At 40.5% G+C, this 23,966-nt stretch overlaps 1 protein-coding gene across 1 annotated transcript in view; it reads right to left on the reverse strand.

Moving 5' to 3' along the window:
• Window positions 1-23,966, reverse strand: part of LOC144769618 (putative methyltransferase DDB_G0268948) — a 302,277-nt gene that overhangs the window by 217,502 nt on the left and 60,809 nt on the right. The window contains exon 2 of the mRNA XM_078653782.1: window positions 8,366-8,523. Within this exon, the coding sequence (XP_078509908.1) occupies window positions 8,366-8,523 (158 nt within the window). The remainder of the gene's footprint in view (window positions 1-8,365; window positions 8,524-23,966) is intronic.

Genomic DNA, 23,966 nt, shown 5'->3' on the forward strand with positions numbered 1-23,966 from the left:
TTTCTTATGTACATATAGTAAAAAAAGTATAAAGCAGAAAGTGAAGTTGTTGCAAGACTTAGATCCTTGCAGAGTGAGAGGAATCACAGGTTTGCAAGGCCATTCACTGGCTTGTCTTTCTAGAAAAGTCTGTCAGAGTGTTTTTCATCATTTTAGGATGTTAGCAGTGCATCATACCAAAATGAGGAAATTAGTGAGAATGTTGTATTATGCAAAAAGTCCAGCACTTAAGCTTAAACAATTAAACAATGCTCTTTTGCATGGAACAGAATTAGATGTGAAGAAGATTTGTGAAGAAATTGAGATTTGTTATTTTCGTGAGCAAGAGGACAGTGTAGAAATTGAGACAGCAATTCAAGGTAATGTGGAAGACAATGTACAGATTTCAAATACAGAAAAGTTTGAGCAGGAAATTACCAGGTTTAAAGTGAAATCAAGTGAAAGGCCGAATTTTACTTGTGTGTGTTGTCGACGGACTCATTATAAGATTCAGACTAGGTTAGTTGATTTATATGCAAAAAGTGAAAAGATGAATAATTATGAGTGGAAGGATTTTGCAACATATTTGTGGGTGGAGAATTGTTTTGATTTGAGTTCTGATCAGCGTATTTGTAAATATTGTTATGATAAATTAAATCAAAACAGAATGCCTGCTAGACCTGTTCATAATAATCTGGAGTTGGTAGACATTCCCCGTGAATTGATGGATTTAAACACATATGAGTCTATTTTGATTCAATGTGTCCATCCTTTTCAGGCAATTGTTCGCATGGAGCCTAAGATAGGGAAATTACAGTACATCGGTGTTGCTCTCTGTTGCTGTCTGTCTCTTAACATTACTCTCTCTTTCTCTTTCTCTTATGCTCTCCTTCTCTTGTTTTTTTTCTCCTTTTTTTTGTGTTGCGCTAACGGAGCGCAACAACATTTTTTTTTATAAATGGGAGGTAGTTCTGAAAAGAACTTTTTATTTTATTGTTTTTGTTCTTTTATATTTTTTTAAATATTTCTCTGAACATTTTTTTTTTTAATTTTTTGAACAATTTAAATTTTTTTATGTTTTTTTTGAGGGGGAACAACGAAAAACAGGCATTAGAAACGGCTCAACAGGAGCAAAAAAAAAAATCACTTTTTGGGGTGTTTTGAGCACTTGTGGTTTTCATATGCTCTGTTCATTAAAATCACACTCATCTCCCCGTAGCAAAGTAGTCCCCCACAATATCTACACACTAGCTTGATGTGTTGAAAATTGCTCTGGATATTGGGGACCGTCTCCCTCGCCTCTGGTCCCGAAAGACTTTCCTGTGTTGAGGTGGTGGCCACAGGAGTTCATGGGTTTTCACAGAGGTCACGCAGCTCAGCCACACTGTAATTTATTGGATGCCACCTTTCCATGTGGCGATGCATAGTGTAGTTCCCATAACTATATTTTTTATCTGTGCCTCGGGACAGAACTCCTTTGCAGATCAGGCATGTCACATGACGGGCATTAACTTTTTTTTGGCCTTCAGGGAATGTAAAAAATTGCCAAATGAAATTGTCCTTGTGGTGGGATTTCCGGGGCTGTTCAGGCAAGAATACTCTCTCATGTACCTCCACTTCCTCTTCTTCCTCCTCTTCCTCAGGGTTGGGAAGGAACTGGGTAGGTGGTCCTTCCTTTCTTGGAGGTGGTGGGGGTGCACCAGCTGCAGCTACTATTGAAGCCATCTCCTAATAATGAAAATAGGTCTTCCTCTCACAAAGTTGAAAGTCAGAGTGAGAAAAAAGGTGGGGGCTTTCATCATTTGGGAAAAAAAATGTTCTAAACCAATGAAAAGTGTCATTTTGAGGTCATATGACCTAGCCTTACATCATTAGGAAACCAAAAGTGAAATGAACCAATAAAAAGTTTTATTAACAAGTCACATGACTTGTTACTCTTACGTTACGCGTCCCGCTATGCACCCGGAGCGCTTCCGGAGTGTTGCGCTTCGCGCCTCAGTTCGCGCTCCGGAGCACTTCCGGGTGCGCTAACGCGGTGCGTCATAAGACTCATTACGCGGCAACGCGATACGTCGCGCTTACGCGACGCGTCACGATGTTGTTTTCTAACGCGGCATTTGCGCTATCGGAACGTTTACCGGTTCGCGGACCGGGTTGCGGCACCAAATTGAGCTAACTGGAAGCTACCCGGTGCACGGACCGGTAGCGAAACAAAAAAAAATAATAAAAAAATATATATACATAAAAAAATTATATTAAAAACATATAAAATATATTTTTCCTTTAAAAGAAGAATACATTTGACAGCTTTTGATATTTGCTATTAAAAAACCATTGAAATTCACTGAAAAAACCATAGGTTATAGACCATATATAGTTAGGAATTAGCATTTACAAAACCTTGAAAATTCACTGAAAAAACCATAGGTTATACACCATATATAGTTAGGAATTAGCATTTACAAAACCTTATTTTACTCACACAAAACCATTGAAATTTGCATATATAGTTAGTTGCACTAACTATATATCGCGCACCCGCAATCCACTGCTGATCATGTCACATATTACATCATTTATGACATGGTCAGTGACATCACTGATGACATCACTGATGACATCTCAAATGACATCACTGATGACATCACTGATGACAACATCCAGTGACTGTATGTTTCTGTAAAGTTAAAATATGTCTTACCTATTGAAGAATGAGTGGATGTATAAGTGTCTGGATGGAGGATTTAGTTGGTGCATGACTGACTGTATGAGTGAGTGATTAAATGTGTCTCACTGAGTGCATGGGTTAGTGACTAAACTGTCTTAATTTGTGCATCATTATGTCTGTTGTTCTGTAAACTGCTGCATGTGTTGATCAGTAGCTATATGAGTAACTATATGGGTTATTGATTGGTTGCCCAAGTATTTGTATGGGAGACTGAGTGTGTGTGTGGGTGGCTGGGAGGTGTATGACTCTGTGCATAGATGTGTGAGCAGTTGATTCACTAGATGTACGGGTTCAAAAGTGCATGTGGAAACAGCTGTATGGGCGGTTGACTGTGTGCATGAGTGTATTGGTGAGTGAATGGATATCTCAGTGCTACATGTCAAAGTAAGTACATATGTAAAACACAGTACATGTGAGAGTTGACATATATAAATAACTGTGCATAAGAGCCAGTGAATGTGTGAGTGGTTGTATGGATTATTGTGAACTTGTATCAGGGATTGTATAAGAGAGTAAATATGTGTTAGTATATGTTTGAATAAGTAAGGTGTGTATAACTGTATAGTTGAGGAAATGGAGGTGTGATTGATTCTTTGCATGACTGACTAGGTGTGTGAGTAACTCCATGGATGAGTGACAGTCTGTGAGTGTCTGTTTACACTGAGTGTATCTAAGGTTATATTAGAGTCTGAAGAGGTTCATCGTATTATCACATGAATGATGTCATCAGTGATGTGATCAGTAATGTCAAATGAGATGTCATCAGTGATGTCATCAGTGATGTCATTTGAGATGTCATCAGTGATGTCATCAGTGATGTCATTTGAGATGTCATCAGTGATGTCATCAGTGATGTCACTGACCATGTCATGAATGATGTAATATGTGACATGATCAGCAGTGGATTGCGGGTGCGCGATATATAGTTAGTGCAACTAACTATATATGCGAATTTTAATGGTTTTGTGTGAGTAAAATAAGGTTTTGTGAATGCTAATTCCTAACTATATATGGTGTATAACCTATGGTTTTTTCAGTGAATTTTCAAGGTTTTGTTAATGCTAATTCCTAACTATATATGGCCTATAACCTATGGTTTTTTCAGTGAATATATATATATATATATATATATATATATATATATATATATATATAAGCAAAGTTTTCCTCTGCCATCGCACCGCACACCTTGGGTGCCTCCTGTACATGGTGGCGAGCCGCGTAACATAAACAAAACACAGTCGGCAATTAATATGTGTCAGCCGACACAAGCAGGAGCACACTCAAACCAGGTCCATGTAAAAATGTATTTATTTCATTTCTGAATCCCCCCTCAGTGTTGACAGATGCCGTTTACCGCCCTGACTTTGTCAATGTCAATAGCTTCCATAAAGTACCACCATTTTAAAGTGCAAGTGCAATTGAAAAAAAGATAAATGGTAAACATAGACGTTGACATAATACATTCTGAATGCTGTAGTTTCATGTCGGCCATCTTAACATATAGGGCAGCATAATTGAAAGAATAAGTCCACGGTGTTGTCTCACTCGTTATACATAGAGCAAAACATATAATCTTTAGACAAAGAGAAGCATGAGTTTGCTGTTCTTCCCATTTGTATGGAATCTCATTCCCTTTTTTATACTATTTGGTAATAACAGTATTGTGTGTGCAATTATTTTTAAGAATGCATTTGCACCACACTTTCTAAAGAAATGGGACTATTATATCAAACCATATAACCCTGAATGGGCTTAATTCAATATGGAACGGAGGAGTCAAGATTCATCTCCATGTTAGTTTAACTATACATTGTCAGAATGGAGCACACAATGGTTTTTCTGTCTAGATTCCTATCTCTTAAATCTATTTGACAAATGAAGGAATGATTTCCCTAAATTCAACCCTAAGAGGAATACACAATGTCAAATAAGGAACCAAGTCTCATTAAAGTCACATATACAATGTAGATACTTAAAATAACAAACACATAAGATCTCCATTATTTCACCTCAAAAATCAATACAGGAAATGCCATTCTGAAGCTTCCCTGATCGGACAAATGTATTGTTACAAAAAATTATTAACAAGGTAAACTACATAAAGTAGTCAGAAATGATGCTGATGTACACAGACATGTTTACCAATGCTTAGAATTTATTCCAAATGGGCCCATAACTCCTCATCGTTATTAAGGCCCTGAGGGGACCTTGTGCCTAATTTGATGATATATCTGGACTCTAGGGCGCATAGTTTTCTAACCCTGTCCCCCCTTCTCATTTTTAGACATTTGGTCCCAACAATAAAATGTTAGAAGATCACAATTACTTAAGTAACATTCTTCAAAGTGAACCACTGGATAGGTTCTATCCTTTTTAGCTATCGCTTGCATGTGTTCTAGCACTCGCTTCTTTGTTGCATTTATGGTGCTACCAATATATTTTTTCATGCAAGGACACTCTAAACAGTATACAGTAAATTCTGAGTTGCAATTCAGTAGTATGTTAATGTTTCTCATGGTTTTTACACTTTTGCCAGGTACTTCATAAGATGTCTTTTTGCAACTATATTTACTTGCCTTGCATTTCAGGCAAGGAAAGAACCTGTTTTTTGGTTCTTTAGAACTAACTGTAGATTCATAGTGGCTAGAAACCAGTAAGTCCTTAATGGATTTCGATCTTCTGTATGTCATTAATGGCTGTGTTGAAATTTGATTTCTGAGGATATTATCAGTTTTAAGAATATGCCAATTCTTGTGGAACATTTGTACTATTTTTGCAGACTGTGTATTAAAGCGTGTGATCATACGTGTAGGTTTAGGTTGCCCAGCTTGACTCCTTGGGGCGGCAAAAACAGTCAGATCTACAGTGTACCAAATTAATATGAAGTTCTGGCAAAATTCAGCCAATTGCTACTTGCAGTAATTTTTCTCCTGCGAGGTTTCAGAATATATAGGCTGGTGAGCATGAGCGAGTATAACAAGCACCAGAGTGATGTTTTACTCGAGCAGCAGCAACATCAACTCTAATGGGTGCATGCTATTTCAGGGTGATTTTCAGAACTACTTCTGTTACTGGTGCTAAATTGCAGCACGAGCAGTGCGAGCTGCATATCTTTCACACATTGGCAAAATTCCATAGAATCCCACTGAGTTTTTCTGCAACTATGCAGAATGCTGTGGATTGGAACAATGCAAGTTCCTCCCATCTCTATTCCAGAGGCATGCCTTTGAAGTACATAGATGCCCTGCCTTCTTGGCCCTGGCTCCAGACCACCTACGTGGGGTATGCAGCTCTTTGTGTGGCAACAACCTTCTGGGAATGATAAGCTAAGAAATGAGTGCTTTGTCGTGTACCACAGCCAACATCAACTGACAGAACTAAGGTTTCTCCTGTTGGAAAGAAAGAAAGGTCTTATAAAGATTATCACAGGCATAGATTCCTTTGATCTTTATCTATTTTCATTGAACAATTCAAAGGTTAAAGTGATGTTATATTTAGGTGGAAATGTCAGATACAACATTAACGGTTTGATCTAAAAAAGGACAGACATTCACTAGTTTTTGGTGGGTGAGTGAACTATAACGTGTGTCCCCGAAATGCACTGCTTATGATTTCACATATTCAAGTTTAAATTGGGCTCGGCCCAGTTCCTTCTACCCATCCTGCCAGTGATGACCCATCAAATCACACCTAAGCTATTTGTTGTGCTTGACTCTCTTGGCAGAATACACAAAGCCACTGTGAGCTAAATCCAGTCCTCTCACCCAGGCAGGCGGCAGGCACCAAATGGCTAAGGCAAGACAAGGCAACTTTCTAAAAGTAGCATTTTAAGAATTGTACTTTAAAATCTGACTTCATTATAAGTTAGGATTTTAAATGTGATTCCAGAGGCACCAAAGATGAACTGACTATGTCTTTCCATTTAGAAATTATGTTTATAAAATGTAATAAGGCAATTCCAATGTTATTCAATGAGAGGGCTAGGCTTTGTAGTAGTGAAATACAAATTTAAGTGTTTTGCACTACCAGGATATGGCACTCTTGAAAGTGTATGTCCTACTTTTTAAATAAATTGCACCCTGCCCTATGGGGACTTCTCTGTAATAAAAATAATGTTTGGAGCTGGTAAAAGGTTTATTTTGCCTGTTCAAATTGCCAGTTTAAAACTGAACACACACGTTCTGCAGTGGCAGTCATGAGACATGTTTAAAGGGATACTTAGGTGGGCGGCACAATCTGTGATATAGGCCCACTAGTAGCAATTAATTTCCAGTCTGTGTGCACATGTAGTACCCCTTTACTTGAGATTTACAAGTACATTAAATATGCCAATTGGGTATAAGCCAATGTACACATGTTTTAAGATGAGAGAAAAAGAACATTAGAACTTGTTAGCAGTATCAAAGTGCACAGAGTCCTTAGGCCAGCAAAAACAAGGTCAGCCAGGTCTAACAATAGGTGATTATGGGTGCTAAACACATTTTCTAAAATTGTGAGTCCCTAACCCACTGTTGGAGATCAACTGAGAACAGGACAAAATCAATTAGAATAGAGTAGCCTCTGCTGGAAAAAGTTGAACTCACAACTGGTGGACATGAAAGAGAATCAAAAGCAAAAAACAGACAGAAATTCGGTAGTAGCAAATTAAGAGATTCTCTATAAGGGCTGTGCCAAAAATGTGTTCAGGCTTCACCTATAGCATTAATTATTTTACAGGACATTATGGAGGATAGAGGATAATACTAAATATTAAAATCCCCTGCCATACCAAAGACATGGTGCAACTATGGGTATTTCAATATCAGTTAAATTCCTAACATCTCTTCATGTTTATTGCCTCGCCAGCCACTCATGAATGTCTGGCAGCTGGAAAGACGAAGAACATGTGCTTCAGATCAGGAAGATCAACAGAATGAAGAGAAATGGGGCATTTAACTTGATATTGAGATTCAGCAGTATAAATTGGTAAAATTTAGATCTTTAAGATTAGTAGTGAATAAAACTTTGGAAAATAATTGGATTCTCTTAAAAGTGGTATACAGGGTGCTTATATATATGACTGAATTTGTAAGGATGAATGTGATACTGGAACTAAAAGAGAACGTCTACAGTATTTAGAAGGATAACCCTAACCTGTTAATTTGTGAGGTGAAATGATTAAGCCCCCAAAAAGCTACTGTTCACTTTAAACCGTGAAACCTTTGTTGGCTTTACAACATCAAGGAACCAATTATTTCACCTGATAATAATAGAAAGTGACTATATTGGATATTGAAATTGTTTGGCTGTACTACATCAATAACATTTAAATGAGCAACACTGAATTTTGGAAGTAATGTTAGGCACATAAAGATAGGAACTTGCAAAATGAAAATGCAGAGCTAATGAAATTAATATTGTATTGCTATGTTCAATAAATATATTTAAATGTTCTTAATTTAAAAAGTATTATTATGTTTTTCTTTTTTAGCCTCCCCACCAATTTAACATTTAATCTTACAATGATTCCCAAAATTTTCACACCAGAGTTACTTACCAGCATTTTGTCAACCCGAAGGGTTGAGTCTAGCAGGGCCATAATTACTCCAAACCCCTTGATTGTTCACATTTCTTTACATGCTATGAAACATCTGCTAAAAGCTAATGCTTACTTACATGAAGTCCAAATTGGGGGCTGAGACAAAACTCTTGGCCTCTTGGATCTGAGACTCACTAATGTCGATCCCAACAACCTTCTGGAAATGAGCAGCTAAGAAATGAGTGCTCTGTCCCGTACCACATCCAACATCGACTGCCAGCCCACAAGGGTTCTTCTGTTGGAAAGAAAGAAAGGTTTTATCAAGATTATCACAGACATAGATTCCCTTGATATTTATCTGTATTAATTGATCAATCCAAATGTTAAAGTGATGTTATATTGAGGTGAATATGTTAGTGACAACATTAATGGTTTGATCTAAAAAGAAGCACAGACATTCACTAGTTTTTGTTAGTTGAGTGAACTATAGTGTGTGTCCCCAATGCGCTGCTTCTAACCTCACATATTACATCACTCATGACATGTTGTATGATATCACTGGTGATAACAATGATGACTTCATCCAATGAGTCCTTGTCAGTTTGGCACAATAGGTTCTTCAGTCCACAGGTGACATTTAGCTCTCAATGCCACTGGGTTTCTGCACCATACAATATAGCCTTACTAGACAATTATGTATTTTACATGGGCATTAGACAAAAGTAAACATTTTTAGCAGTCAAGAATATTATTGCTGGGTATAGAGATTTTATTTTTGTCATTCCGGTGTCAAATAATGTACTAAAAAGCTCTCTATATTTCAGATTCGATGTTGGATTTTTCTCATGTTATGTTCTCTGTAAGTAAATGCATCTTTTTGCATGGTACCCCCACATTTTAGGACTGATGCTACTGTTTTTTTGATTCTGAGAGTGCACTGAGGCCTTCTATCCAGACCTAAGCACCAATATTCTAACTCTATACAAAGTTATGTTAAATTGGATACAACCAATTGTGTGGTCAGCCAGGGCTGCAGCACTGTTTGTGCCACCTTGCATAAAGTGGACCCCAGCCTTCCACTGCAAGCTGACAGCGCAGTGTATTGCACTATCTGTTCAACTTTGCCATTTCACCTGATGGCAAAGCCACAACTTCCCTTAATGATATATGTAGGTTTCCCTTAAGGGAGGCCTCTGGATCCATATGGCAGGGAGCTATATATATATATATATATACATATATATATATATATATATATATATATATATATATATATATATATATATATATATATATATATATATATATATATATATATATATATATATATATATATAAATATATTTAATTAGCATATATGATTTTCAATATGTCTTGGCAGCAACACTTCAAATTGTTGTTTTGCTTTGGAAAGGTGTATCACCACATTGGAAAACACAGGGTTACCGGCTGGCATTCCAGCCCCGCTAACTTCTGAATGGGACTACCTAACAAGGTCGAGGAAGGTATAAAATTGATTGTGGCATAAGATTCAACTTGATGGCGAGGCCAGATTTAAAGTCACTATCAAAGTTAAGGAACTTTTACAAAGTTGCCACTCTGTACTCCAGCTAGTCCAGTAGCCACTATAAGGCCATGACACAAAGACATTTTTGACCACCTGTGGGGATGTGTGAATGAACTCCAGGTCTAGGAAAAAAGGCAGTTGCCACAGAGAGAGGTGTCACCTCTTTTCCTAGGATGGCCATTCAGGGTGTTATCCCAAAGCGTGAGCTTCAAAGGGGAAGCCACCTTTGAAGGGCTGACTATGACAACACTCCTGATCAGGCTGTCTTTTGCTCCTGTAGTCTATCAGAACACAGATATATGTAAGGAGAACCTGTGGCCAAATGGGTTTCCCATGGGTATGTGGCCCTCTGAGAACCAGACCTCTAGGATCGGCTACCTTGCTCCTGACAACCATGTAAGGATCTTGCTATTTTGAAAGGGGCAAGAATGGGGCACTCTGGGATAGCTGTATTCCATACAATACAGAAAACTCACAAGTCAATATACTTTTATTTGATTTCATTAAAAAAAACCATAAAAGGGTGGAAAAACCACCATGAGTAAAACATGCAAAGGGTATACGTAATTATTATTTCCTAAAAGATATAAAAGGCAGTGTTTTTTTGTTTCTCTCTCTTTTTTTTGTAAAAGAATTAACATGTTAGCAAAACTGTCTGGTGATTTCGGAGCCAAATGATCTAACGCTGCATGAGTTGGTTAACTGGTTCTGCATTGGCCAGTTCTCTTGCCGCATTTTTTAGAAAGTTTATGGCTCTGCAGGACAGTGGGATGGACGAGCCCATGAGACAGTTCTTATTTGTTACTTCATGAAGCCCTCCCGGAGGCCACTTTTGCGCGTTTCTGTTAAAGCAGGGCAAATGCATAGTAGATGCAGTAAGGACTCGTCCCATGCTCTGCACAGGCGGCATTCCTTTGATTGCCATATGTATTTCCATTTCGGGGTTAGGTCCTTTGATGGGTATGACCCAAGCCTTAATAACGTGAAAAAGTGTTTTTTCTGTTGTGGGAAGTGATCTAGCAAGTAGGGTTGGGGTTGCAACCTTTGGTTTGATTGCATAACGGCCCAGGCATGCTTGTTGTTTGCTAGGGCAGTTTTGTCTAATAATAAAGAATGCCATTTTATGGCTTTGTTGACCACTGATTTAAAGCCGGAGTAGGTAGGAACTGTGAGCAATGCCTCCTCTAACTTCAGTGCTGAGAGTGAGGCCTTCAGAACTTCGAAGATTGAATTTTTGAGGCTGGCTTGCTTTTCGATTTCTGCCCAGCAGTGGTGTGCGAGTGTGTTTTCCTCTGCGTCCCGCATCCTCCAATAGTACTTGACTAGTGTGCCTTGTCTGTTGGGGATCTGGTTTCTTAGACCATACTCAAGTCGGATTTGGGCTTGCGGAATATGGCGGAGGATTGCAAACAGTTTCCTAAAAAGAATTGATTGCTCCAGGTTCAAGCCTGTAGCGTCCTTGCCATTCAGGATTTCTGTGCCATATGAGATGGAGGGCAGGAATGTTGCTGCTATAACCTTTAGTAGGTGGCCAGTGGAGCCGCCTGCAAGCTTGTTTTTTAAGACTTTGAAGGCAAACTGCAGCTGTTTGGATTTCGTGCGACCTTGGGACTGATGAATCTTGAAGGTGAGTTTGCGATCAATTTGGAAGCCTAGATATTTTTATGAATCCACCTCGGTCAAAGGTCGCTTATCCACAGTCCAAGTGAGTTTGCGATTGGCTTTATGGTGTTTGTTAAATCGCATCACATTCGTTTTTTGGTGATTGATGGTCAGTTGGACCGAGGTGGTATAAGCTCCAAGTAAAGTGATTAGTCGTTGCAAACCAATTGGCGTTTGCGCCAGTAAGACGATGTCATCCGCATATTGAAGGCTGAGTATGGGTGTTTTGCCAAGTTTTGGAGGGTCACATTGGATTGACCGAAGGTGCTCATCCATGTCGGCAGTGTAAATGTTAAAGAGACACGGTGCCAGCACGCACCCTTGTTTTAGACCGTTGATTTTGTGAATCTTCTTAGTAATGCTGAGCCCGTCTCCTTTCCTGATTTGGACCCATGTCTGGGAATACAGATTGATTATGGCCTCCAGCAACTTAGCTGGTACCACCCAGTTGTGTATTTTTTCCAATAGCTTAGCTCTTGAAACCTTGTCAAAGGCTGCTTTAAGGTCAACGAAGCATATATAGAGTGGCCTTGATCTTCTGAGAGCTTGATTGGCCAGGAGGGTTACAGCGGAAATGTTCGTCAGGGTGCCCATCCCAGCCCTAAATCTGGGTTGCGCAGGTGGAATAAGGTTTTTTCATGCCGCCCAATCCTCTAGATCTACCAGCAGGTTTGATGCGTAGATTTTAGCCTCCACATCGATTAACACAATCAGTCTGTAATTTGAAGAATCAGAACGGGAACCCGATTTATATATGGGGCTTAGAATACTTCCCCTCCAGGAGTCCGGGATCATGTTAGAAGTTAGAATTTCCGAAAACAGTGGAGACAAATGATCTACCCAGAATGGTGGTTTGTGCCGAAACAAAGCGTTCGGGAGGCCATTAGGCCCAGGGGCACCCTCAGACCTTAATTTATTTTATTGTTTTTAAGACTAGTTCTTTAAGGATCTGCGGAAGAAAATCTGAATCAGAGGGGTTTGTCATTTTTTGCTGGGTCTCTAGCAGTGGCTCAGTTACTTGGTTGGAAGCCACAATCGACGATGCCTGAGGGAAGATTTCGTTATATAATGATTCAATATGGGCTCTCCATGTTTCCTCCATAATGTCCTAGTTATGGTGTCGGTTCCTGCCATTTGTTAACTGGTTGATGATTTCCCAGAACAGCTTGGAGTCCCTTTGTTTGCAAGAGTAATGGAGTTTTGCCCAGTGAAGTTTCTGGAATACTTTCTTGGCCACCATGATGTCTCTTTTAAGGTCTTTTCTGGCTTTGGAAATTTTAAGTAGTTGGTCTTGGGTGGAAGATGAGCCCTGTGTTCTTAGTTTTCATAGGTAGTTATTCAGTTGTTGTTTTTGAGTTCTGAGGCTCTTGGTGAACCATGCTGCCCCCAACGGTTTTTCTGCTTTTCTGCCAGTAGCTTGTTTGGACCATTTTTGATTTAGTTCAAAGGTGAATGACTCCCAAGCCTGAATGCTAGATGGTTCGGTTTTGAAATTCTCCAAGATGCTGATACATTTTTCCATAAAGTCACTTATATTATCCTTTTTCCAAGTGAGGCATTTGAGGTTGTAGCAATGAGGTTGTTTCGACATTGCGTTAGTGAGAATTGGATTTGTGTTTTTTCTTAAGTGCGTGAAGGATTGCGGATGGTGGTCGCTCTCTGCTCTATTCAAGATTTGAAAGTTTGTGATCTGAGGAACGAAGTTATGGTCCGTGAAAGAATAGTCAATAATTGAGGCTGACTTTGAGTGACCCTTGTGTATGCTGCTGGGGTGTCTGTCGGGTTATGACCAGTAAGCATTCGCATTGACAGATCGTACAGGTGGACTGCGCATTGTTTGCCGAGAGTGTCACATCGAGTTTTGGCCTGAGTGTGCCTCCTGGTGCCATTTGTTTCTTGCGATAGAGTCATATTGAAGTCCCCTGACAAAATTATGTTGACTTCGGGGTAGGCAAGTTTTAGAGTGGCAAGTGAGGCTAATAAGTGGTCAATACTTTCCCGTCTTTGTTTGGGCGTGGGGTGAATGTGAATATTTATGATCAGTAGGCTGAAGAAAGGCGGAATGTCAAGTTTGACGCATAACAGCCAGGGGGAATCAAGATCTATGGCGACGGCTAGTCCGGAAGTATCGGTTGAAATGAAGGTGGAGAGGCCCACTTTTCGTCTCCCTTGGTTAGTCCCCTTTTTAGCCAGATTCTGGAATTCCTTGTAACCTACTAGGGGAAAACTCACTACTAGATAGGAGGGGAAATACTAGCCCATTGGCTAATGACCATGCTTTCTCCTCTGGGCTCTTTCCTGGGATAAGGGTGGTACCCTTGACTCCTCAGTTCATACTGGAGAAGAAGAAAGGACCAGAGAAGGTCTGCCATGCTGCCCTTGATTCGCACAAAGAAAGGATGCCCCATTGAGAGTACTGCACCTGCTGCTCTTTTGGTCTAGTGATATTAGGACTGTGCCTGCTGGCTCCTGACATGGGGGAAGTCGATTTCCCACCCTCACCCACAGCAGTGACTCCAAGGTTCAGTCGGCTGATTCCCTGGAACCAGGTTTAGAATTACAAGTAAAAGAACCAAAACCGACAAGCTGGTAGCCACTGCAGAGGTTTTGCCACTACCAGTTACAGGGCAAGACAAGAGGCAAATCTGAGATAGCCACAATTTGCACATGTGTCTTCCAGATCCAGTATTGCTCTCAGAGTTAAGATTTGTAACACTCCAGGTACACAGCCCCCAACAAATATTTTGCTTCAAACCACGGTGCATCGAGACAGTAGTGAAACCTTGGATGATAGACAACTGAAATGTAGAGGACTTTGGGGGACTTTGATTGCCGTGGAAAAGTCAACCCACATTACCTGTTGACTGAGGAGCCACCAGACCATCCTTTTGAGTTCCTTTGCCTGTATCTTCTGCATCAGGACCAATGTATTGATATTGACGTCACTAGCAGTCATTCTGTGAAGTTTGGAACTTGCTTAAAAAACACTCTGATGGCAGGGTAACTGCCCCAAGTATCCTTTCTAGACCCCTAGGCCTTTTCCCTGAATGATTTGGTCACCCAACCCGGACTGGAGTACTCACACCAACTCTTTCAAACTTTTGAAAAGTTTACTAACTTTTTGCTGATGATTGATTGTTTGTTATTGCATTTAAACGTGATAAAAGATTATAAAATCTGTATCTCTTAAACCCTCTGGTGGATTTTGATGATCAAGGTCTCTAAAGATTCATGAAAATAGATTCTTGTTGGAGTATCTATTTATTGGTGTGTGATATTCTTATTCAGCTTTTGGTGCTGCTAAACACTATGGGGCCCATTAGCATATCGGGTTGATCGCCACCTCCAGGACGGCGGTGGCGGTCCGCCCGCCAGATGCTCCTGTTCCACCCCAACCAAATTAGAATGGCAAGGGGCACTGCAGCAGACAGAAACACCATCCGCCACGATTCCAGACATATACATGACTGTCGAATTCAAATGAGAAAAGAAATTCGCTGTCTGGATGCAATGGGATTGAAAAGAATGCATGACATAGGTTAATGAGGGTAAACCATCCAGCATTCCATGGTATTTGGTATAGGATCAGGACAGGACCATCAAAGTTGAGACCATCACCCGCAGGTTCTGTTGCAATACCTGCGCTATACCTTCTCTGCAGCTATCAGTCAAAACCCCGATTGGGTTCACGAATTCCCCAGCAAAGTGCTTCATCAGCACTTAAGGTTCTCAAAACCCCGAATGGGTCTGTGAGTCTGTCTGACAGAGTGCTCGGCAGCACCTCTGTTTCTTGATCAGCTATTGAGTGCGTTGGGTCAGTGACAGGTCAGCTATTCGGAAAAGTCGGACAAATTCTCTAGCTAAACCTAGACTAGTTAGACCTCTAGGTTCCCATGAGGTCTTCAATTTACTAAACAATGGACCGTCTATCGTTTAATACATTGTAGTCTTTTGACTTCTTCTTGGTGGGGTTAGACGTGAGTTCCCAGGCACATCTTGGCTGGTGCCTCTATCTTGCTGGCGTTCAAGAACACAGAAATCATCCTCTGGCGGAAGACTGTCATGCGCAGAAGGGGTTGTCAACATTGCGTATTCCCGTCCCTCATGCCCAAGGATTTACGATGCATGAAAAGTAAATAGAAACAGTTTTAAAACACAGAAAAAATGAATACACTGTATAGCACGAATCCCTATACTACTCCCATTACTTTAATGTAACTATAGCTTTAGTCATTAATGCAGACAAACAGCATAGCAAAAGCGGCAGTGCAAGCTTCAGGCATGTGAGAACATAAAGCAGCCATCTTAGTTATACTGCGCAAGTGCAAAAGGTTTCCCACCAGAACTGCGAGTACGTCATGTCACATGGGTATGACCGACGCATGCGCAGAAGAAATTCCCGCTTAGCAGCAGCCATCTTAATATCAAGCGTATTACGATTAGAAAACACATAGGCAAGCTTCGCTGGGACACCCAAATGTCAGAATAAAGGGCAACTTAATAAGACAAAACAGATTGATTAGGCAATTAGGGTTATTTGAGGTTCATGATTACAAGCAAGTCGCTGTACGTGCGAATCCTTGCTCCATCAATCCCCTCTTTGATGATATTTTATATCATCACAAATTAATGAAACCAGATGCCAATTTTTCACATTTTTCCTAGTTCAATCTCTTCAAATATTTGGTTCAACTTTTTCTCAGTATCTTTATTAGGGTGAGAATTTTTCACCCATTTATAAATGTGATTATTTAATTCTTCTAATTCAAGCTCATCAACATTTCTTTTCACTCCTCGCTTATTCACAGTATATTTCTTGTTGTGTTTTCGACATTTGCAGCAAATTAATATTATGAACACTACTAAACCTATTCCTGCTATTGGCATCAGTATTTTGCTAACAAGACTTTTACCTAAGTTAGAAAACCAACTACCTACAGCAGAGAGACCATCAGTAAGTCTCTTCCAGGCACTGTCAACCTCAAGTGGTTTAAGCTCTTTTTTTAAATTAGTAATGTTTCTCACATACCCTTTGATCTCCACACTTTTGTCAGGTATGTCAGTGCAACAATGTTGCGCTTTCAACATTCTGCAGACTCCGCCCTCTTTTGCCAATAAGGTGTCAAGAGCAATTCAATTTTGTAAAACCATTGATCTAACCGCAACATATTCGGTATTGACCATCAGGAATCCTCCAGCAGTGTCAGTAGATAACCGATCCACTACTGTTGACAATTTGCAAATTCTGTGTGTGTTCAGAGCCACTCCCACTTTAGGTATCGTTGCACTAAAAATATCACCTATTTCTGCAACACTTTCGCTTTTGCTACGTACTAATTCATTAGTTTTTTCAGTGCTTCCAGTGATTTTCCCCACATGGTATATCTTTGGAAAGACAATACCAAAGTAACAGCTTCCGTACCAATGGTCGGGCAATTTGAAATAAGCCTTGTTCCCACATATAAAATAAATTCCAGGAAACACTGCTCTGACCCATCTTTGAAACCCCAACCCCCAATTACCTTGGAATTATGTTTGCATTCACTGGAACCAATGAATATATTATTATAATAACTGGTTCTTTCTCTTTGAAGACAAAGTTTCCCTTTCCTTTCGAAATCCAGCGACATAGCAGCATTAGCCCCACTATTTTAGGTGCTCTCTATGCTTTCAGCCCATTTAGGGGTTTTCTGATTTATGTCTTTTGCTTTCTTTTGGAAACGTTCTCTTCTTTTCTCTACCATGTTTAGAAACATTTTCTCTTTTTCGTATAATGAACAGGTCAAGTTATCTTTGTGTGCGTCATCTATATTTATTTTACCTACATTAAGAAAATAATCACTCATGTATTTTGCTACATCTTGAGTTGTATGTACAGGGTTCAGGTTTCTTCGGACAGGAAGTTCAGAAAATGTCACATCAGAGTTTGAATAGTAATACTGTAACGGTCCTCTTCCATAAAATAAACTAGTTAGAATACTACAGGAAATTCCATAGGTTTAGGGCAAGTGGTGGTAAGTCACACCTTCAGCTACTGAAGTGGGCAGCTTCATAACAATCATCTATTTCCATAGCTTCTACATAATGTACTAACAGGTACTAACAGGTTTGCAAAAACATTTAAATGAGTTTTGTTCTTGATTTTATTGTAATGTAATCCTTCCTCATCTGGTGCTTCTAAATCTAACTTTGTTTGCTTAAGGCTAAGTGGCTTCTCTGGTGCATCTACTCTTCGTGGTGTATTTCTAGTGTGTGATTCTACAGTGTCTTCTGGTAAGTGATTATTCGGGTACAGGTCTTTACTCATCATAGAAGGAATAGCTATTGTTAGTCCTATCCAAAGTATCAATACTATTGCTACAGTACATAAACCTTCTTGGCAGCATGTTTTAAAACAACCTCGTCTCGGTCTTCCATTCACAGAAGAATCAGATATTTTGACTCAAAAGAAGCATCAACCCCTCTTTGTAACTCTGCACAGTTTGCTTACTCAAGGTAACTTTTCAAGTGGGTTTCGCTTCTTCACTGGTCCGGTCAGTAATCAATTCTTCATCACTTTCGTCACCTATTTCCAAATTTTCAAATTCCTCCAATACGAAGTAAGTCCATTCAGGACTCTGATACTTATTATTCAATTTCTTTATACGGGCACTTCTTCTCTTGGCTTTTATCACAGTTGGGTCAGTTTGACTTGAGAACTCATTTATCTGTTCAGGTTCTACGTTTATTGTCTTTAATTTCAATCTCAGTCTTTTCACAAATGTAGGCACTGAGGGGCATATTACCAAGCAATAGCGATAATTATCGCTATTGCTTGGTTAAAGACAAAATGTTACCGCTGAGCTGCGGCGATTTTTATCGCAGATAAACCTTGGTATTACCAAGGTTTATCGCAAATGCGATAAAAAACGGCCGCAATGCATGAATATCGCTGAAAAGTCAGCGATGTTCATGCATTACTGAGCTAATGCTCTTAGCCATGTTATCCACCTCCCATTGGATAACATGGCTAAGAACTGCTCAGGGCAGGTTTTAGCTTTTGGAGATAGCGATGTTAGCAACTGTTTCCAGTCGCTAACATCTTGGCACACCCACTGTGCATGTCATTAGTGATAAATATCACTGACATGCAAAGTGGGGCCCAAGATGGTCGCTATCTCCTACTAGCTGTCGCTAACTGGTGTTAGCGACAGCTAGGTAATAGGGAGATAATTTTATCTCCGCTTTCTTGGCTTTTAAAGCCAGAAAAGCGGAGATAAACTCCCTTGATAATATGCCCCTGAGTCACCTTTTCTGAGTCTTTTAACTGCCACTGTGTCATTACTTTCCTCAAACACTCTTTTGTTTTCGTTCAGTTGTGGCACATTTGGATCAGGTTCGTCTTCTGTATTTTCCCCTAACTGACTAGGTCCAGGTCTTTCATCAGTTTCTTCTGCCTGGTTACTAAACTGGCCTTGTTCAGGTGTTCGCTGAATTTGGCTTTGATCTGTTTCGCTTTCTTCTTCCTGAACACAATTGTCTAGTTCTATCTGATCCTGTTCAAGCACTTCGAACCCTTGATTTTCTTCCGCTTGAACCTCCGCCCTAGTTTCTATCTGTCCCTCTTCTGGCTCAGGAGTTCTTGGTGGAGTGTCAATTACCTATTCTCTCCCTATCTGGTCCTCCTCAGAGTCAGATTTGACTTGGATTTCCATGATCTGAGTATCTTCCTCTTCACCTATCTCATCCTCACTATCCCACTGTCTATCTAGATAAATCTGTCTTCTGGTTCTCACAGGGTCTATAGTCAGGTCGACTATTGGGACCCAATCTTCTTGACTGGAGCTCGGTTGTTCTTCAGCTACTTCAGGACTGATATCTTGAGACCCCTCAGCTGCACAACCTTCTGCCTCAGTTTCTTCAGGTTCAGTCACTTCCTTCATTGGCTGGCATGGATCCAGCGAGGTACTCCTGCACACTTCACAGCTGTGGTGGTAACCAGAATCACCTGGCGTGGCTTTCCCCACCTTGGTGCAAGGCAACTTTTCCGAGTATGTTTCTTTATTACGACCCAGTCACCTGGATTCATGTCATGTGCTGGAGTCGTCGGCCTGGCGACGGCCTCTTCCCCAACCTGGTGAGAGATAGAACGCACTTGGTCAGCCAGTTCTTTACAGTATTCTAGCACCAAATCATCAGATATGCTTATCAGTTTGTATCCTGGCACCCATGCTTGCCGCATTGCTCTTCCCATCAATATCTCATAGGGGCTCAAAACCGTGTTCCGGTCTGGAATACTTCTGAGTCCCATCAACACAGGGGGCAAATCATCAGACCATTCCAATTGAGTGTATTCACACATCTTTCCCAATCTTGCTTTAATTGTGCCATTCATTTGTTCTACCACTCCAGAAGCCTCCGGGGGATATGCACAGTGCAGTTTTTGCGTGATTTTGAATGCTTCACAGATCTGTTTTATTATTTCACTTTGGAAATGCCCTCCTCTGTCTGATTCAATTGTGACTGGAAAACCGTACCTAGGTATAAGCGCTTTAAGTGATAGTTTGGCTACTGTAATGCTGTCATTCCTACGTGCAGGGTAAGCCTCCACCCATTTTGAAAACAGGCAGACAATGACAAGTAGGTATTTCATTCCTCGACAAGGGGGCAACTGAATGATGTCAAGTTGTAGTCTAATAAAAGGGCCTTCTGCCTTTCCAATCTTTCCTGGTAACACTACAGTTTTCTTTCCTGGGTTAAATTGCTGACAAACCAGGCACCTCTGGCAGAGTGCGTCTGCTACGTTTCTGAATTTCGAATTTAACCATGTTTGGCGAAATATGCGAATCATGGCATCTCTGCCTAAATGTGTGTCTCCATGTATCAATCTAGCCATAGGAGCAAGCAGACAGTCTGGCAACACAGGCATACCATCCAGGTAAACAATGACACCATCTTCTGTCCTTCTCTGACAACCAAAGTTTCTCCACCTTTGTTTTTCCTGTGGCTCTGCTGTGTCCTGTAAGTCTCCCACTTCCTCCCATGTATTCACTCCTTCTAGCATCATAAGTTGGCAGCTGTTTCCGTTTCCCCCAACCTTTATATTGAATGATTGCTATTCGGTATTTTGCACAATGTTGGGCTAACTGGTCAGCATATCGATTACCTGCTGTCACTTTGTCATCAAAAAGATTTGTGAGCAGCACACTTGACCACAGCCAATTCTTTTGGTAACTGGATTGATTCCAGTAAATCCTGTATGTATTTTCCATTTCTGATAGGGGTGCCTGAAGAAGTCAGGAACTCCCTTTGCATCCACAATTGGCCAAAGTAATGCACAACCCAATAACCATACTGACTGTCAGTATATATGGTTTTCTTTGAGTTCCTCCCAAATTTACAGGCTTTTGTTAATGCAACCAATTCAGCTATTTGTGCAGCCTTGAATCCATGTAAATAGGATGCTTCCACTGGACCTCCTAATGTACACACTGAGTAGGTAGCACTTAGGCCACCTTCCTCATGTCTCATGCATGAGCCGTCTACAAACAACTCATAATCTTCATTACTTAAAGGGTTTTCTTTTATGTCTGGGCGTGGTTTTGTACTAAACTCGGTCAAATCAATGCAATCATGTTCAGTTTCCTCCCTCACTTCTGCTGTGAATGAACTAGGCAGTAAGGTAGCTGGATTTAGAGTATTACATCTAGAAATTGTCACGTTTTCTGCACCTACAAGGATTCTCTCATACTTAGTCAGCCGACATGGTGTGAGATACTGGGTCTTTGTTCTTGTCAGTAAGATTACAACAGAATATGGAACATACACTGTTACTGGATGTCCCATAACAATGGACTCACTCTGTTCAAGACTCGTGCAAGTTGCAGCTTCAGCTTTTAAACATCCAGGTAATCCAGCTGCGACTGGGTCCAATGTGGAAGAAAAATATGCCACTGGATGTCGAGTCAAACCATGAATTTGGGTCAGGACTGAAAGTGCACAATTATCTCGTGTGTCATAGAAAAGTGCAAAATCTTTTGAATAATCAGGCATTTCTAATGCAGGAGCTGTACACAGACACTCTCGCAGTTTTACAAAAGCAGTCATGCTTTCGTCATCCCATTCCACTGGATCTTTTGCTCCTTTCTTTGTCATTCTTATCAATGGTCTTGCTAGGACTGCAAATCCCACAATCCACTGCCTACAGTATTCTACAACTCCAAGGAACATTCTGATTTCTTTCTGGGTATTGGGCAATTCCATGTTATGAATTATTCTGATTCTTTTCGTGGTAACTTTCCTGATACCTCTCTCTATCTGGTGCCCCAGATATTTCACAGATGAGGTACAGAACTGCAGTTTGTCTGGTGATACTTTATGTCCTCCTTCACCTAAATGGTTCAACAAGGCAATTGCGTCAGTCACACAGTCTTTTCAACTCTTAGACGCCACCAAGAGGTCATCTATGTATTGCACCAGGACTGATTTTCCAGGCAATACCAGCGTTTCAAGGCACTTTTTCAGAATTTGATTAAAAATCGAAGGGCTTTCTGTGTACCCCTGAGGAACACGATTCCAGACATATACATGTCTGTCGAATTCAAATGAGAAAAGAAATTTGCTGTCTGGATGCAATGGGATTGAAAAGAATGCATGACATAGGTTAATGATGGTAAACCATCCAGCATTCCTTGGTATTTGGTATAGAATCACTGCAGGGTTTGGCACAACAGGACAGCAAGGAACCACGATTTTAATAACCTTGCGCAGGTCCTGTACAACCCTGTACTTACCACTAGGTTTCTTTATGCCATTTATTGGTGAGTTAAAAGGACTGCTCAACACTTCTTGTAAAATACCTGCTTCTAGCAATCGTTTGATTTCAGTAGCAACTCCTGCTTTCACTTCTGCACTCATTTTGTACTGTTTAGTATTTGGGTAAATTGCATCTTCCTTTATTGCTATTTTAATTGGGTCAACATTTGCCATTAATCCTACATCTTTTCCAGTAAAATCCCATACTTCCGGTTTCACTGTCTCTTGGAGTTCTTCAGGTAAGTCCTGTACTGTCAGTCTTTTAATTTCTGAGTCAGGTCTTGCTAACATTACTTTGTAAATTCCATTTTAGTCCAGGGTCTGGATTTCGACCCCATTTGGAGTGCAAAAGATAGTGCAGTTCATTTTGCACAACAAATCTCGTCCTAGTAGGTTTACAGGACTGGAATCGCAAACAACAAACCTATGCATCTCTTTAAAATTCCCAATTTTAATTTCCATAGGTTCTGTAACTGGGGTACTAATTAGCTGATTAGAAACGCCCACTACATGGATCGCTTCTCCCGAGAGGGGTAAGTTTGGAACGTCTGCTGTTCTCACAGTAGAACGGGTAGCACCAGTGTCCAACAGAAAGGTGACGTCAATTCCTTCAACCTGTCCTTCAATGTATGGCCCTGACTGGTCCACCGGCAAGGAGGCGCCAAGCACGCACTCCTCGACCGCCCCCCTCAGGCACCGTCAGTAGGTGTCGTCACAGAGAAATGTGTCATTTAACCGAAATTGTGAAGTTGCTGCATTTCTATCCCCCCTTCCTTCCCAACTTTCAGTGTTTTCACCCTGTTGTGCTTTGCTCCTATAATTTGGCCTAGGTGCATGAGGCAACTGATTCTATTTCACCTGCTGCTGGGTCTTCCGTGGTGTTTCATTCTGCGTCTGTGGATTTAAATCATTAATTTGCACATTACCATTCTGCACAGCCTTACACTCGTCTCTCCAGTGACCTATCTTTCCGCACCCGTGACATGGAAATTTCTTTCGTGCCTCTTCTCGGCTCATTTTTACTCTGGGCTTTCCTCCACCCTGCTTGACTCGGTTTACTAGTCATTTTGTTTAACTGCTGTTCTTGGTGCCCTGCTAATTGTACCTGTGCCCACATGACCTTTTCCTTTAACTCTTTCCGTTTGTCTTCCAGCTCATCTTCGCAATATTTAGCATACTTCAGGACTTCATCAATTGGTTTAGCCTGCCAGCAAATTTTATTGTCTTTGATCCTCTGTGAAATTTCAGGCCTTAACCCTAACACAAATCGATAAATGAAGTGGGTCATGTCCTTCATCTCAATGTTATCCAAACCACTGTATGTCTTGAACACCTGTAACAGTCGTTCATAATACGAATGCACAGTTTTGTCTCTATTCTGGGTAGTTCTGTCTATTCGGGTCCAATCGGTTTCTTTTGCAGGCACCTTTCCTTTCAGATAGAACATTACCTGGTTGTACTTTTTCATCACATCTCCTGAAGGAGCCCCTGTCTTCGGGTCTCTAGGGAACTCTTCACAGGGCCAATCAACAGCAATTTTACATTCTGTCCACAAATCTACAGGAACTTCAATGTCAAAGAAACCATCTAGATCATTCAGGAGGCATTTTTGAACTTTCACAAATCTCTCGACCTGTCTGTACCATTCTACAGGTTTTTCTCGTAATTTTGGGAAGTCATTTGTAAAGGACACAATATCCTGTCGGGACCATGGA

Source organism: Lissotriton helveticus, chromosome 7 (assembly GCF_964261635.1).
Source record: "Lissotriton helveticus chromosome 7, aLisHel1.1, whole genome shotgun sequence".
Taxonomy (NCBI): domain Eukaryota; kingdom Metazoa; phylum Chordata; class Amphibia; order Caudata; family Salamandridae; genus Lissotriton; species Lissotriton helveticus.